The sequence below is a fragment of the Dreissena polymorpha genome, chromosome 2 (genome assembly GCF_020536995.1).
Source record: "Dreissena polymorpha isolate Duluth1 chromosome 2, UMN_Dpol_1.0, whole genome shotgun sequence".
In the NCBI taxonomy this organism is placed as follows: domain Eukaryota; kingdom Metazoa; phylum Mollusca; class Bivalvia; order Myida; family Dreissenidae; genus Dreissena; species Dreissena polymorpha.
The window spans coordinates 1500836-1517737 of NC_068356.1; the positions used below are offsets into that span (position 1 = coordinate 1500836).

The 16902-nt window shown below is 35.2% G+C and overlaps 1 protein-coding gene across 1 annotated transcript; it reads left to right on the forward strand.

Annotated features, from left to right (window-relative positions):
* Positions 1 to 12136: 12136 nt before the first annotated feature.
* LOC127865594 (uncharacterized) lies at positions 12137 to 15805 on the forward strand. Its single transcript, XM_052405452.1, has 4 exons — positions 12137 to 12298; positions 13672 to 13746; positions 14990 to 15181; positions 15354 to 15805. Exons 1-4 carry the CDS (start codon positions 12193 to 12195, stop codon positions 15551 to 15553), a joined length of 573 nt encoding a protein of 190 aa, XP_052261412.1. The 5' UTR covers positions 12137 to 12192; the 3' UTR covers positions 15554 to 15805.
* The last annotated feature ends 1097 nt before the right edge of the window (positions 15806 to 16902 follow it).

Genomic DNA, 16902 nt, shown 5'->3' on the forward strand with positions numbered 1-16902 from the left:
GTAAAAAATTGTTAAAATAGAATTAAAATTGAATTTTCTTTCGGCTATTTTTAGCATATGTCAACGCTCTGAGGCTACACATCACGTTAGTTGCAAAAATGTAAACATTTCTTCCAATTATGAAACGGGTTTATCTTCCATAATTCTTGACAACGTTGTACCTAAGCTGTGTTATTAGCAGTATTTATGCAAGAGTAACTGAAATGCGGTAAAAATTAGACCAGTTGATATGCATAAAAATTGGATTTGTGACCTTTATGGAGCCTTTAAAGTCCATTTCAGTTTCCCGCGAATATATCTATTCATACGACACACGAACACTAAAATGATACCATGTTAGTGTTAATGTGTCGTATGAATAGATATCGTTGCGGGAAACTAAAATAGAATTAAATATGCAAAACAAATAGACACGAGCATTTTGTATCTACAAACATCCATTTTACCAGACCACATCTGGCGATGAAGTTTCAGCAATTGCCTTAAGGAACAATAATTTTTAATTGTGTAGCTTTATTTTACGAAATATTGTACGAAATTTTCGTTGATTTTGAGTAGTAATGTTACTTTAATAGTAATTTGTACCATATTTACGAATAATAAGGTTTTTACTGGTAAACCAAACATATCAAAAAACAGTTCCGATAAAACAATTACAATTATCGATAATTTTCACTGTTTGAAACAGTATATAATCAGTTTCAATTCACTGCTATTTCTTTAAATACCACCGGAAAGCATAAAATAAATGCCTGTAAAATGCAAAGCGCAAACCCGAGATTACTTGTTAGCGGTTTATTTCTAAAATGGTGCACATACTTTAAAGCGAGATTATACGATTTTTTATATGTGTTAAAGCGGATATATACGATTTGTTATATGTGTTTAATTGTAATATATTGACAAAATATGTTATAATAACACAAAATAGTCAAGAAAAATTATACATTAAAGCCGATTTTCATAAAATGCAGCAAAGACAAATTAGCGCCCCGAGCCGATTGTGACGTACATATTTTCCTACAATAACCGAAGCATTCGTCTTTGTATTAGGATCGGAGTTAGTGTTCGTGTGTGGTATGAATAGATATCGTTGCAGGAATTCAAATAAACCGTTAAACTAAGTTTAGATTCACATCGTACATGTATGGTATACATGCTGGCGAATTCGGCTGTACAGCCGTTTTCAATTTCAGAATTAAATATCGTGCTTATTTCGCATTTTTCGACACATGTTCTTCTTAACTTTTATTTTAATTTATATTGAAATATATATATAATAAGTTTTTTACACATTTTATATAAATTCATAAATATTTGACAAAATCGTATATACCCGCTTTAAATTGTAATATATTGATAAAATATGTTAAAATAACACATAAAAGGCACGAACAATTATACATTGAAGACGAATTTCATAAAATTCAGCAAAGACAAATTAGCGCCCCGAGCCGATTGTGACGAAGATATTTCGTACATATAATAACCAAAGCATTCGTCTTTTTATTAGGATCAGAGTTAGTGTTCGTGTGTCGTATGAATATATATCGTTGCAGGAATTTGAAATGAACCGTTAAAATGATATTATGGGCATTTGTTATTGTTGAATTGAGCTGAAAAGAATTTACAGGTCAAAAGAGTTAGTTAAAATGTGATTACTGACCAATTATCTGCAACTCATCTTGCTACCAGTTGTTTTAAAAAAATATATTTTATATTCGATTTTTTACGTGACTCACCCAGTCCTGTAAACCTTTTAACTAACTCGTTTGACCTGTTAATTATTTTTAGCTCAATTCAACAGTGAAAAATGCCCATAATATCACTTAAAAGGGACTTTTTACAGACTGTGAAAACGACAGTTTTCCAACCTTTAAGTTCTTCAGCAAATATATAACACTAAACATCAGGAAGCAAAACACCACTAATGTGGTGCACTCATAATGAAAATACAGATTCGTTGATTCCTCAAGATCTTTTGACATTCATTCAACCATAACGAGTTACAGAAGCGAAACGATTGAATCATTTAGAATGCTCATATTTGAGTTTGTAACAGCGTGTGTATTGCTTATCTTAAGTATACAACGCATGCTTACTCTTAAAAGTGTGGTTTGCAGCCCAGATAACACTGCTTCGAGTCCCGATAGGGAAAAAAAACTTAAATGTGTATTGTATTAATTCAGTTAGTGTTATTAAAATGAAGTAGAGAGTTGCAGTTAAAAATTTGTTTCAAAAAATGACTGTTCTAGCACAAATACATGGATTATATTCAAACAAGCTGAGTAATACTTAAGACTATGAACAATTGTTCAATTAATTGTACATGTCCGTTTATTGATGATCATCAATGGATATTGGAAAAATCATATAAAGCGTTCGAACGGTTTTTATTCTAAATTAATCATTAACGTAACTACCATCCAGATCAAAATGCGTCATGTTGTGATTGCTTCAAGAGGTCTCGGGTTCTCACCCCAAGACGGGCGCACTTTGAATCGTTTTACTTGTTTTTATAAGTATTTATACTATTTCACATATGCAAGTTGGGTAAATAAATTAATTTAACTAAAATTAAAAAAAAAATACGTAAATCAGTGAACACGTCGCCTAAAGGCACTGAATTAAACACTTAAAAAATGTCCCAATCTGTGATTACGTACTTTTTATGCACACCCACTTTAAGACATTACGTCAGAATACAATTTTGATTTCCTTTTTTTTAAATTGGCTTAACAAATTAAAAAAGTAAACAACATTTAAATTTATTATTTTTCATACCAATTATTTTCAAAGTTGCGACCCGGATGTGGCGACCTCAAATATAGCGAAAATAGTTTGGCGCTATGTTAAATTGAAAAGATTAATTTACGTCATTCAAGTTAGTGACATGGATGATAAATTATTCAAGATTGCCTTCATGATAAAACGTTATCCGCATGAGACGTCATGTAAGTTGGCACTTAGTTGTGATGTCATTAAAGAGGCAAACAGGGTGTGACGCAATCCAAGATTACCAAAATGATGTTTCGTCTTGGTTACCCTGGTGTGTCGATATCAAAGATAGCTCAAAGTATTGACGGCGTTCAAAATGGAAAAACGGATGTATTTTTATCCAAGATAATCGTCAGGATGTAACTTCATCCAAGATGGCGACGCTACTTTGACGTCATATTGATTTCTGCCTTAATCGCCACTGGGATGTGATATACCAAAAACCGCCACCCGAAAACCATCGAAGACTTTATTGAGATCTGTATCTGGCGTCATAAAAGACGTCCGATATGACGTGACTTAAACCAAGATGGCCTTCCGGATAAGATGTCACCAAAGATGGCGACTATGCTGTGACGTCATCCAAGATCGCCACCCGTATGTCACGACACCCAATAGCCGACACTATGTGACGTCATCTAATATTGTACATTTTGATCTTATTCAGCTTCCTATTTTATAGCCAGACTTATTTTTTAGCTCTAGAATAATGAAATTCTTAATAGCATTGTCCAAATGAACAATTGTCTTATAGCTTTGTGCATTGTGTAACTGAAATAACACTACCACAGTTGTTAATTGGGTTATATAAAAACGCGAAAGAATTTTCATGCCAATTTTATTCTGCATTAAAATGTCCAAAAAAAATCTTACCATGTGATTTGCAAGGATGTTTGAAACTGAAGCGGCCAATTCAAGAATGCTTTTTTGTTCATAAAACATTAACAAGTAACGATGTGAACTTAGTTTATTCAATGTAAAGCAATACATTTACATAATTGTTTATATTTGTGGCATCGTTGTACGATTTTCCATGAATTTTGGCATACGCACATCTTTGTTTTCAAACAATTTTACAAAATCAGCGGCTAAGAAGGATCCGAGTTAAAATTGTGTATTGACGGCATTTTTTTTCAATTAAAAAAATCGAAAAATAGATTATTTAATCACTAATTATTTTATAATCAAATTAACATGATAATTTTCACGTTGTCGCTGGACCGGTAAAATTACTTATTGTAGAGGAAAAATATACAAGTAAAAGTAAGGGTTAATTGCGACAAAACTTATCTGTGTTAGTATAAATACAAAAATGTAATTCTCAAGATGAAGGACCGGTTGTTAAACACGTTGAATATTGATATTTTATTTATTTCAGACGATGGTGAAGAAGATGAGTGATCTTCAATTGTATAGGGTCCGACTCAAAGACCAAGCCAGGCAGGGTACATCATACACTGAGATAATTCTTGAACAACGATTACGGCAAAAATCAACGATTACGGAAAAAAGCACGCCGTCTTCGACGTTTGTATGCCATCATGAACACTTATCTATCAAATCTCCTTAAACAAAGAAATTTTAATCTGCAAGATCTTTGTTTCTACCTACCAAGAAAGCAGCAATATAACGATTAAACGACAAAATAAATATAACAGGTAATGCATGCGGTAACGAGTTTGAACAGTTATCCATAGAATTAAATCAAATGCTTAATATACCGGCAGATTATCAAGAAAAGAAGGCGATGCTGGAACATACTAAAACACAGCTTTATGTGTTACAGAAGACTTCATGTCAAATGAAGAGAATGATGATACTGAATCAAGACAACGCAGCCTTTTCCCAACAGTTTTGAAAGAGCTAAAATGAAAGGTCATGATAACAATCTAGTAAACTGTTTTGAACTTGACGATATTGCTTATCTTTTGTGGATTGACGTTGTTAAATGGAACTAACACTTTTTGGAAAACGAGTCTTGAACTACATGAGAGGTTCCAAACACCGTGTTGAAACTGTGTTAAAATGGCTTCACGAGAAAAGTTTTAAACAAAGTCTTCAGAAATAAGTATTGCGGTGCCAAATGTTCATGTTTTGAAAGATTTTAAACCGAAAATCACAATCAAGAGTCGTCTCCCGGAATTTTTTAGGACACTATCAATCAAATGAGCAGTTTTATAGATAATAAATCAGCGTGTATCACCTTTGATTGTAAAAAAATGAAGCAAGGATTTACAGACGTTTATCAATTTGATTGACAAGGCTGAATACTTTGACTTGACGTACAAATAAAGCGATAGCCTTGGCGATTGTATGCGTAGCTCTCTTGTAAAGGAGATAAGTGGAAACATGCATTTAACCAAGCTGAAAGTAAATGTCAAGTTGAAAAAATTAAGGTCAAGAAATAAAATGCAAAAGGCAGGTTGTACAAAACAGCGGCCCTGAGTGGCGTAAAGGAAGATAGTATATTCTTTTGATGCTATAACAGTTTTTATTCACGATATGGATAGCTACATAAGTAGTGCCAGAAGTATTTCAGACAAACCGTGTTGCGTTATCGCAGCAATCAAAGATAACAAGTTTTCTAGAAAACAATGTCAATCTTGAAATAGACGATAGATATGTGTCTATTGAAAAGTACAAGGTACAGGTGGATGACAAGTAAAACTCGCGACTAATTGCTCAAAGATCGCAAGAATGGCATGCGGTTCGAAAAATACTAAATTGAGTGTCAGCACGTTATATAGTGCATTAAGTTGTGATTGACTCGCAAAACATAAAGAGCATTGTGATACAAATAGTTGTGGAATACCAGAAACGAAACAAACATTACAAGTGAAAGCTGCAATGCACAAGGGTACAGACAACGAAAGAAATATTGCCTGTATTCGAGGAAGATCTAATGTTTTTCGAAGAGGGGTGTGTTAGAGTGAATGATGCTGAAGGAAATGTGATCATGGTGGTATCATCTGATGGCTATTTTCGAAAATATGAAACATTTAAATCCACAACAGTGGCTATTGAAATCAAATGTCTAGCAAGACAAGTTCATACTGATCTTCCTGAACGACTTTACCTTCAATGCCAGACAGAACTGAAAGCTCTTGCTGTGAGGCGAATATTATACGTGAGTTCGACCGGAACCGAATCAAAGTGTTCAGAATGGAGTGAAACGCCAACCTCTTAAGACAGGCAATTAAAGTAGCAGAAGAGGTGTTTGAAAGAGACAATCCCCCCAAAAAACAACTGGACTTGGCGACGCAAACAACTGATAACGGAATGAAAAAAAGAAAGCAAATGAAGTCGAAGTTCATACATACTTGTTTCCATGTACCATGTTATCATTCAACGGTCAGTGGCATTCCTTGGTTGTGAAGGCATGAGATGGTCAACCTTTAACAGCTTAAAGCTACAAAAGGATCTCTGGAAAAGAGAAGAAAAGGTGAGCAAAAGTTCAATTTTAGTGGAATTGAAGTTCATGAAGAAGAATGTCATAGTAATTCACATAACGGACCAAAATAACCGCTCTAATCACGACAGACGATTATCGCAACAAATGGGGGTAAAGCATTACCGCGTTTCAAAAAACGGATTCAGAAAAGAAAGTATACAAAAAAACATGTTTCGAGTACAGAGACGAATCATGGGCTTGATCCATTTGTCTGTGAAATGTTCGCAAGCAATCTCTTGATCGACTTGAAGGTTTATATTGTAATGATGAGTCTTGTAATGAAACGGTTATTGAAATTGAACTTTTGTCACAACCAATATCAACAGAAAGGACTGACCAAGTTGATAACTCAATGGCATCAAACCTAAACATCCCCGTGAAAAAAAAAATAAGTTCATCGGTCGTGGGATGTTTAATTCCTCCTTTTGAACAGTACAAAGGACGTGAACAAACAAGGGAAGTGGGATAACGTTTCAGAGGAAAAATTATTACAAAATTTTGACCGCCTGAAGCAATTCTTAGACACTGAGTTAAGAGTGATCATGCGATAGTTAAGAAAGTCAAAGAGAATTATTGCAATAAAAGAGCAGATACAAGAAGGACACAAACATTGCAGACATTGGTGCATTTTTGGTCTGCTTGTCGCAGAACTCGATAAAAGCCAGAAGTATCTAAGTATACCAAGGAAGAACTTTTTTTTTCCAAACACAAATGTCCGTGTGAATACAGTATTGGGAAAGAAAATTTGGACAACACTACTGTTATTGGATCAAAAGTTGATCGGTTTTAGAAACCAAAAAACAGCCTGGTTCGAAATCAACATGAAGTTAACTGTATAGATAGCTAACACCTTCTCGATTCTGGCGAAAATGAGGGTTTACTATGCTAACAAAAGAACGTTGGCTGAATGTAGCGCAACAGAAGAAAACTAACTAATCGAAATAATGGTTGAAGAAACGAAAGATATAATGTCGGCTGCTATGGCAACTACCTATTTCTGTGAGGATGTTGAAGCTAAAATAATACAGATTTAATGGAGATTTGCTTGTAGGCGTGCCGAGATGTACGCAACTGGAAAGCTTTAAAAATGAAGGTGTGCATTATGTTTGCATAACCTTACATGTACGATGTGGAAATTCAAAGATCAGGGCGGAAAGAATGCCATAAATAGAATCACAATGCGGGAAGGTCAGGCATTTGTAAGTCACTCAACGGCGACTTTTCAGTTAACACGACTACTGGGAAACGTATGGATGCTTCCCAATAATGCGCTTTCTTGATGAACGGATGGGAACACTAAAATGCTTCATGTAAGACATTCGGACAGGAAAGACATAATTATGTGTCCATGACGCCTTTGTATAGAGGTAGCCGAAATGTTATTGACAATAGATATTAGTTTCAGAGATGTTGCACGGTAATAAGAATTAACTTGTAAAAATCATAATCAAACGAACGAGTATTGTTTCATTAAGTGTATTTCAGTTAACACGACTACTGGGAAACGTATGGATGCTTCCCAATAATGCGCTTTCTTGATGAACGGATGGGAACACTAAAATGCTTCATGTAAGACATTCGGACAGGAAAGACATAATTGTGTCCATGACGCCTTTGTATAGAGGTAGCCGAAATGTTATTGACAATAGATATTAGTTTCAGAGATGTTGCACGGTAATAAGAATTAACTTGTAAAAATCATAATCATAAACACTGAATAACTAGATCTAAAATCTTAAGATCAGAATTACAGGACAATATGCACCGGTCTACAATAAAAGGACAAATTACATAAAGTGTTTTTTTATTGGATCATAAGTTCATACCAGATTAACCCGAAAATAAAAAAATCATTAAAAATCCAACGAAAATGACTCACTAACAATGAATTGCAACGAATGACCTGACAATATGGGAATGTCAGCACTATAGAGATGGTTCATAAATAGTATCATCATATTCGGATCACAATGTCTTGACTTCTTGTTCAGAAACGAAAATATAATTCGACACTATATTGTTAATAAATGAGAATTAACTACCAAAAATTAATAGCAGCGGAACGGCTTCACGATATGTAGGGAAGCTGCATATAAAATAAATCAAAGTCCGATCTTCGCGACTGAGATATTGTGAAAAAAAGGAATATCGCTGTGGTATTTACACGTTAAAGCGGATTTTAATGTAGCTCGGTAATTAGTCGTTCATTGCTTTAAAGGTTTGTGTCAATTTTTTTTAAGTCAATCCGGTTTTGCACCGGGATAGTGACGCTCTTTTAACACATGTGTGATGTGTTAAAAAAATCCAGTAATTATACATGTTGCTGCAATTTGGACCATACATGTATGTAAATTGATCCGAGTTGATAACGATAAACCATGAAGCCGAGAGATACAGAAGTCCAAGCTAGACTTCACCGGGGAATTTATAGGAGGTTTTTGTTTCATCAATGCTAAGATATTGTGTGATGACATGTCTGTCGTAACAGGGCGTAACAAGTCCTACAAACCTAATACATGTGTTGTTTCATGTCTATTTTGAAATCAAGAAACGCCCCTTGATTTCTAACTAGTGATGATGGTTTCAACTTGGTATCGCCAACTAAAGTGGTTATGTCTGAAATTCAATCTGCATTGCGCTTTGAGCGAGACAGTAATAGTTCTGTTTTGTTTGCATTTAGTTTCAGAAAAGTGTGGTGCATTCAGGGGACACTATCATTGAAGCAGACTTCTACGCACATTCTTAACTTCAGCATGTGAAGGTTTATAAACGGGTTAAAATGAAAAGTACAACTGGGAGTAATCAGAATATAAATCATGGTTTATTCTATGGATTTTACATATTTCGTGTACTAGTTTGAAGTAAATAATGTATTATTTGAGCCCTTAAAAATGTGTAAAACGTTAGTTCGTTAGCACTGTGTTGTAAAGTTCAACATTAATGCAAAAATGTTGATAACGATCGCTAAGATAGGAAGTAATGAATGCAAGTGCCTTACCGGCTATTTACGTTCACGTTTGAGACAAATAATTGCTATGGCCAAAGGTGTCAAGGGCAGCAGAAAGGTCTAGTAATACAATGAGAGTAGCATTGTTCTGATCTAAGATCTGGACCTTGAGAAAAGCAATCTATAACAGCGCAAACTTTCTATACGCTAACGTATGTTTCTCATTAAGATTAAAACGCAACCAATGACATGTTGATAGTGTGTTGACTACGTATTTAAAACCTTTGAAATGAATGGGAGACTGGCCACAGACCAATTGTTTGGAAATGTGTTTTCACTTGATTGGATATAGTGGGAATAAATATGTAAGATGTCTTGTAACCTTAATCATACCTTTCTGGTACGTACAGTAAGTTTAGTATACTTTGTGGTAATTGCCGCATGACTCTACTTAAACACATTTTTTCTGGTTTCTGCATTAAAATGGGCATTTTAACAATACGAATGCAATAAGTATGAATCAACAAAATTATCAAAAACTAATCAGATGCAACTCGACAATTCGTAATGTAATTCATGGTGGTAAGCAAAACTTTTCTTAACTTACTTTCATTGCTCAAGAATATTTAACTCCCAGCTATTTGATGTCTTATTTAGCCATCGGCTTTTTGTAAACAAAGCCCACACTCTGCGAGTTCACGCCAAAACAAGACTTGTTCAGTAAACACAATTAAATTGATGTTTGGTTTGTATGTCAGAAACTGCGTTCGTCTGTGCTTTTCAGTCACAAAGTACGTACATAAATGACATGGCTAGACACATTTGAATTAAGTTAATTGTTTTATTGATTGTATGCAGTGAATACGCAGTTAAATTAAGACCATGCGTTGTTTCGCTTCGCCAACTTCTGGATAGAAAGCGCGAAAACGCGATAAGAGGGCACGGGGTCACGTTGAGATAATTAATAGCGCGATTTCTGTCTGTCCACCTGTCTCGAATCGTCAAAGTTGTATGTAAGGTACATTAAGTGCGTTCCGTTCCCTATTGTTTGTGCAACAATGCATTATTTTCTATGTTTATCAAATAGCGAGTACTTTCTTTAAACTTTCGAGTTGTTTTTTAGCCGGATTTTTTTCGAAAAAATCTCGGCTTATAGATTGATGTTGTCGGGCGGGCGGGGGGGCGGGCGGGCGGGCGGGGTGGCGGCGTGCTCGAAAATGTTAAAGTTCTTATTTCATGGTATAACTTTGGTATGCTTGGACCTAGAGTCTTCAAACTTGACATGAAGGTTGGCCAGGATTAACAGATGACCACTGGTCATTTCAAGGTCATTCATTTGAAGGTCAAGGTCACTGTGACCTTCAATATAAAAAATGTTAAAGTTGTTATAACTTTGGTATGCTTGGACCTAGAGTCTTGAAACTTGACATGAATGTTGGCCATAACTAGTTAGTAACCACTGGTCATTTCAAGGTCATTCATTTGAAGGTCAAGGTCACTGTGACCTTGAATGTAAAAATGTTAAAGTTCTTATTTCATGGTATAACTTTTGTATGCTTGGACCTAGAGTCTTCAAACTTGACATGAAGGTTGGCCAGGATTAACAGATGACCACTGGTCATTTCAAGGTCATTCATTTGAAGGTGAAGGTCACTGTGACCTTCAATATAAAAATGTTAAAGTTGTTATAACTTTGGTATGCTTGGACCTAGAGTCTTGAAACTTGACATGAAGGTTGGCCAGAACTAGTAAGTAACCACTGGACATTTCAAGGTCATTCATTTGAAGGTCAAGGTCACTGTGACCTTGAATGTAAAAATGTTAAAGTTGTTATAACTTTGGTATGCTTGGACCTAGAGTCTTGAAACTTGACATGAAGGTTGGCCAGAACTAGTAAGTAACCACTGGACATTTCAAGGTCATTCATTTGAAGGTCAAGGTCACTGTGACCTTGAATGTAAAAATGTTAAAGTTCTTATTTCATGTTATAACTTTGGTATGCTTGTACCTAGAGTCTTCAAACTTGAAATAAAGATTGGCCAGTACTAGAAGATGACCACTGGTCATTTCAATGTCATTCATTTGAAGGTCAAGGTCACTGTGACCTTAAATGTTAAAATGTTAAAATTGTTATAACTTTGGTATGCTTGGACATAGAGTCTTCAAACTTGACATGAAGGTTTGCAAGCACACTTAGATGACCACTGGTCATTTCAAGGTCATTCATTCTAAGGTCAAGGTCTATGTGACCTTGAATGTAAAAATGTTAAAGTTCTGCATGCATTCAAAACATAACACAAGGTTTGCTCATGCCTTGAAAAGTACTTACATTTCATTTTGACCTTTGAACAATATTTCAGTAATTTAAGTATTGCATTGACAAAAACACGAAAGGTACTTTCCTGTCATTTAAATCAAAAATCCGGCTTCAATGCGGTCATCTCCGACCGCGGAACTCTTGTTTTCTAAGCGAAATAATCAACTGCACTAGATCATGAGTACTGATGATATTGAATTAATTAAAGTAGATAAAATTATGGCCTTAAGGAGGACATGTACAAAAAGACGAACGAGAATTGTTTCATGAAGTGACACTTTATCGTAGTTTTTTTGTGATATTTTTCTGTATTTCAATTATATTATGAAGTAACGGATGAAAAATGGATACTTTAGTACGAATATGTATATATTGAATTACTGAGTTTAAAGTTGATAGTGTTGTACAATTTAAACTGTGCACAATGATAGGATATTGTAAGTTCCCATCCATTGACATGCATTTGTGCTGTAAAAAAACAATAAAAAATGCTATATATATCATCACGGATCGATATGAACATATGCGATTTTTAAGAAACAGTCCGCTTTAGATCATTTTAATTTAACACGAAAGAATACCTTGTATAAAACCCACGCGGATGCCTTTTGAATGGTTCATATCTAGCGTTGCGCTTTCACCTGCTCGATATCTCTCTAATCACCAGTCCGAGGCGGGCTATCCCGATAGGGACAGAAGATGCGTCCTGGCTACAGTTTGGCAAGCATTATGTTTCCGGAGGTCACCCGCAACACTCAATTCATCGTAAATATGAAGTATATTGTTGCAGCGTTTTCCTTGCTTGGTAAGTACTTTGAAGTATTCTCTTTTGAAAAGTATCAAATGATCCTCGTTCTCTGAATAGTGGGCTTAATTCATATGCGTAAAATAGCATCCCCATTTAGCTTGTGAAGTTCGCACAGGTTTATCGAGGACGACACTTTCCGCCTAACCTCGAGTTTCGTTTCATAGAGACTTCATGTAAACGAAATATTCCATAAAGCCGGAAAGTCTCGTTCTTTATTAGCCTTATTAGCCGTACTTCTCAAGCAAAGCTCCGGTGAAACTTGCTTTATAGGTGCAGTTTCCCGGTAAGAGGCTCAAATTAATTCGCATTGCGTATTCTTTTTGAGATGAAATGCGTGATATCGTGAATGCTAGTTGTGTGTGTATTTAAAAGAACTTCTTCATAGAATGCTTTTAGAATACCTTGATTAACATGACATAAACTATCTTAACTATTATATGTTAGAATTAAAGACTGTTTTGTGATATATGCTATGTTTGAAAATATGACTGGTTCTCTGTTTTTACCTGTGTAAGCCTATATGTATCGATTGCTCTGTGTTGTAAGGTATGTTAGCCTACTAGACCGGTTCTCTGTTGTAAGCTTTGTCAGCCTGTACGACCGTTTCTCTGTTGTATAGACTATGCTTGTCTATATGAATTGTTCTCTTCTGTATAAGCTACATGGATGTTAGCATATATGACGTGTTATCTGTCGTAAGGCATGTTTTTCTATATTAATGGTTCTATTTTGTTAGTTGTATTTCCATATATTACTGATTCTCTGTCGTGTGCTATCCTGCTTGCCATGTATGACTGGCTCACTTTAGAAAGCTATGTTTGCCTAGTTGACCTATTTTTTTAAATAATTTGTTTGCCAATATGACTGCCTCTCTATGGAAAGCTTTGTTTTTCCATGTTTTTTTCTGTATGCCTGGTTCTCTCTTGTAAGCCATATTAATCTATAAGCATGGTTCTCTGTTGTCGGCTGTGTTAACCTCTTAGCCTGGTACTCTGACTTAGGCTGTGTTAACCTATACGCCTGGTTCTCTGTTGTAGGCTCTGTTAACCTATAAGCCTGGTTCTCTGTTGTAGGCTGTGTTAACCTCTTAGCCTGGTTTTCTGTCGTAGGCTATAAGCACGGTTCTTTGTTGTAAGCTATGTTAACCTATAAGCCTGGTTCTATAGTAGGATCTGTTAACCAGTGAGAATGTTTGTTAGTTTTAAGCATTGTTACCTTCATTAAATTGCCGGTTGTGAGCTATGTTAACCTATATGACAAGTTCTATGTTTTAAGAATTGTTAGCTTATATGACTGGTTGTAATAAATACATTGTTGTCTGTTGTTTGATTCAAGCTGTGCTTGCCTGCATGTCTGGTTCTCTGTTGTAGGCATAGTCTGTGTGTCACAACCTCTACAGGGGATGCTCTTCGACACTTCACCTTTACTACACAACTACACATCAGGTATGTAGTGCCATAAGAACGTTACGATAAACAAATAACTCTTTCGAAACGTAGTGTTTAATAATTCCTATGTTTTACTCACATAAAACAGAAAAAGATGCTATTCTTCGGAGGTCCTTGTCTAATTATTTACAAACTTTATGATCGACTCATATTTGTTCCCTGTGCTGAATTGATAACATTTTCACAAAGTAACAGCTTTTTAAACACGGCAAATGATAACATCGTACTTTACTTCTCCAGGTTATGGCTTAGAAGAATGTTTTGTTTTTATTTCAACGACCATCTTCGCAACGTTTGACTGTAGGCATATTATCATAACCGCAGATTTGTTCGTCTGTTCATCCGTTTGTTTATGAACCCGAAAACGACCAATATTACACGAGTGAGTATGATGACGCGTATGATTATGATGATGATAAAGACGACGAGGACTATATTGATGATGAGCATAATAACGAATATGATGATCAAGATGTTATGCCGGTAATAATGTTGAACATAAAATAGATGATCGCTTGAGTTCATGCTCCCATCTGGTTCTTGACTGGCAACTGCGTGTTGTAGGACTGACGGACGGCTTGTTCTTTTTCAATAAAACTACCAGACCGCTTACTTCATGCTACAAAGAACCTAGACTGCTGAACAGCTGTTTGTTTAACGATCGTTCTTTCACAGCAGTGTAATGAACGAGAAGTTCTGTAATAGTAAAAACTATAGACATTTGTTTCCTTATTTTTTAACAAGGGACTGGAGAGATATTTAAATGTATGTTTTGTCAAGGTTCATCAACGTAAATAATCGAAAAAATGGAAGCGGAGATAAAAAGCAGTATACTTGTAAATAGTAGAGTGTTAACTTCCAACTCTAGAGTTACTATCTCCAACTGCTTATTGAAATCATACAATCAATATTACAAAATATATTAGCCCCATACCTCTCACTGTGTCATGACTTTGAGTCTTTATAGGTTGAATTTAGCCAAGGATACAATGTTTTTCTGTTGACATGCTCGTGAAAACACATCTGTTTTCAAAACGTTTATTTATTTCTCTGCAATGTACATGCTTTTTTTATTAACTATAAAGTTAAATAGCTAAAAATATTCCTACAAACTCGACACTGAAATGTTACTACAGTTGCACTGTGTATGCATGTCATGCAGGTTAACGATATATATTTGCATGTTGGCTGGATCTGCTACCAGTTGATAAGTAGTGATGGTGATGTGATTGGTTCTCAGGATTGATGTACCAGGGCATTCCTCAGCCAGGAGGGGACCCGAGCCACCAACAGGGGACGCTTCAGGCAGGAGGGGACCCCAGCCACCAAGGGGGCTCGCAGTATCCCTACAACCAGGCACCGCAGGGCTTTGTTCCAATAAATGGACTACATGTTACCTTGCCAAGTGCAGGCCATGCTACACCGCAAACACGCACGTTCTCAATTTATACATGTATCTTTAAATAATTTACGTTCGATACAAGTTCCATATCTAGTAATATATGATTCGCATTTTACTTCTTTGCATTTATGGAAGTCATGTGTTAGCATGTGTTGCTTGACCGTCGCAAACAATGCTAACGACACGCATCAATTTCTTTCAGAACAACCAACGTCCTTTGCGGCTTCTACCACGGCTTCCCCGGCAACATCAACCGTGCCCCCCATCACGACCTCGAACACGTGCGCGGTTGCTAAACAGCTGTGCAACTCGCACTGCCCTGGCGGTTACCTAGTGGACCCGGACGACTGCACGTTCTGCATGTGCAAGAAAGACATCCAGCCCTCTAACACAATTGGCTAGGACGAGAAGTAGAGAGTTGCGCGACACTTTCACAATCGATGTCAAAACTGTTCTATTATTTTATATTATTTGGCATTAAATGTGTTATGAAGACAAACAATACAAAAAAATGAATTGTGTTCAACACATCAAGAAATAATACAATTATGATTAAATTGGCATTCTTTTTATCACATAAATGTTTTTGAATCGATAAAAATTAGAGAGAAATCCCTTGCAAATGCATTTGATCTTCAATAAAATTTAAAAGATGTTTCCCTTGTTATAAATTTGACAAAAAAATTGTTAAAGATATTCAATTGTTTGTGTAAGTTACTAAAATACCAAAATATAATGTTTAAAAAAATGTAAAATTGCATTGTATACATATTTTAATTTAATTAATAAATATAGATGCAAACCAAGTGCCAAAACAATTTCAATAAAAAAAATAACGAAAGATACAGTAAAATCAAGAACCAAAACATTGCTTCAAACTAAAAACTGTAGCGTCTAAAACCATAACGACGGCTTATAAGGGTGTGTTTTATTCAAATGAATGCAACAACGACATTGCCCGTGAAAAATATTTTCTGTAGCAATTCACAGGTTCTTATATTTAGGGGCATAATACTGAAAATAAAAACATCGTGGCATTGTTACTGAAACGGAAGGCGTGAGTTTTTGTTTCAGTAACAGGTTTTAATTGTACGTCTATATTGTTAATCATAATCACGTGCAATTTAGATGTTGTATAGTTACATGTAGTTGAATTGATTTAATAATTTATATTATACATAAATGAGTGAACAAAAATCCTTATTTTATCCAGTAAATACCTTGATTATGCATAGAGAGTGATAGACAAATGTCTCGACTTGTTCAGGAATATTTTTTATCTATGAATAAATGGAGTTTTAAAGCTAATCTATATTAATTAAAGAAACTTTTTTATAATAAGCTGTTATTGGCAAATAAAGAAGTTAGAGATTTCGACCTGTTTAGTCCGCTTACCACAATGTTGGCTCTTAGCATTTCATACTCGTATACCACTGCACACCTTTACATTATAATCATTGTGTACATTAAAAAAAGAAAACAACAGAAGCTATAAATGCTAAACACACTCAAAGAATATTATTAAATTAACAGTAAACATTAGTATAAACTGGAGTCAAGGTCCAGGCATTTACTGCAATACGCCTCTAGGCGCAATTGCAAAACATTATTATTATAACATAAACATATACATTTTAATAAAATGGTCGACCACTTTTGCGAATATTGTTATTTAGTAATTTAAGCTGATCTAAATGTACAAAAATAAATGACGGCTATCAGGACGTTTACCTTGTTGACCATTGTTTTCT

Bases quoted from the DNA above. Each gene is read 5' to 3' on its own strand.
- LOC127865594 (XM_052405452.1), top strand. From the start codon at position 12,193: ATGCGTCCTGGCTACAGTTTGGCAAGCATTATGTTTCCGGAGGTCACC. The intron at 13,747-14,989 runs GTATGTAGTGCC...ATTGGTTCTCAG, and splicing joins ACTACACAACTACACATCAG to GATTGATGTACCAGGGCATT. The intron at 15,182-15,353 runs GCACGTTCTCAA...AATTTCTTTCAG, and splicing joins CCATGCTACACCGCAAACAC to AACAACCAACGTCCTTTGCG.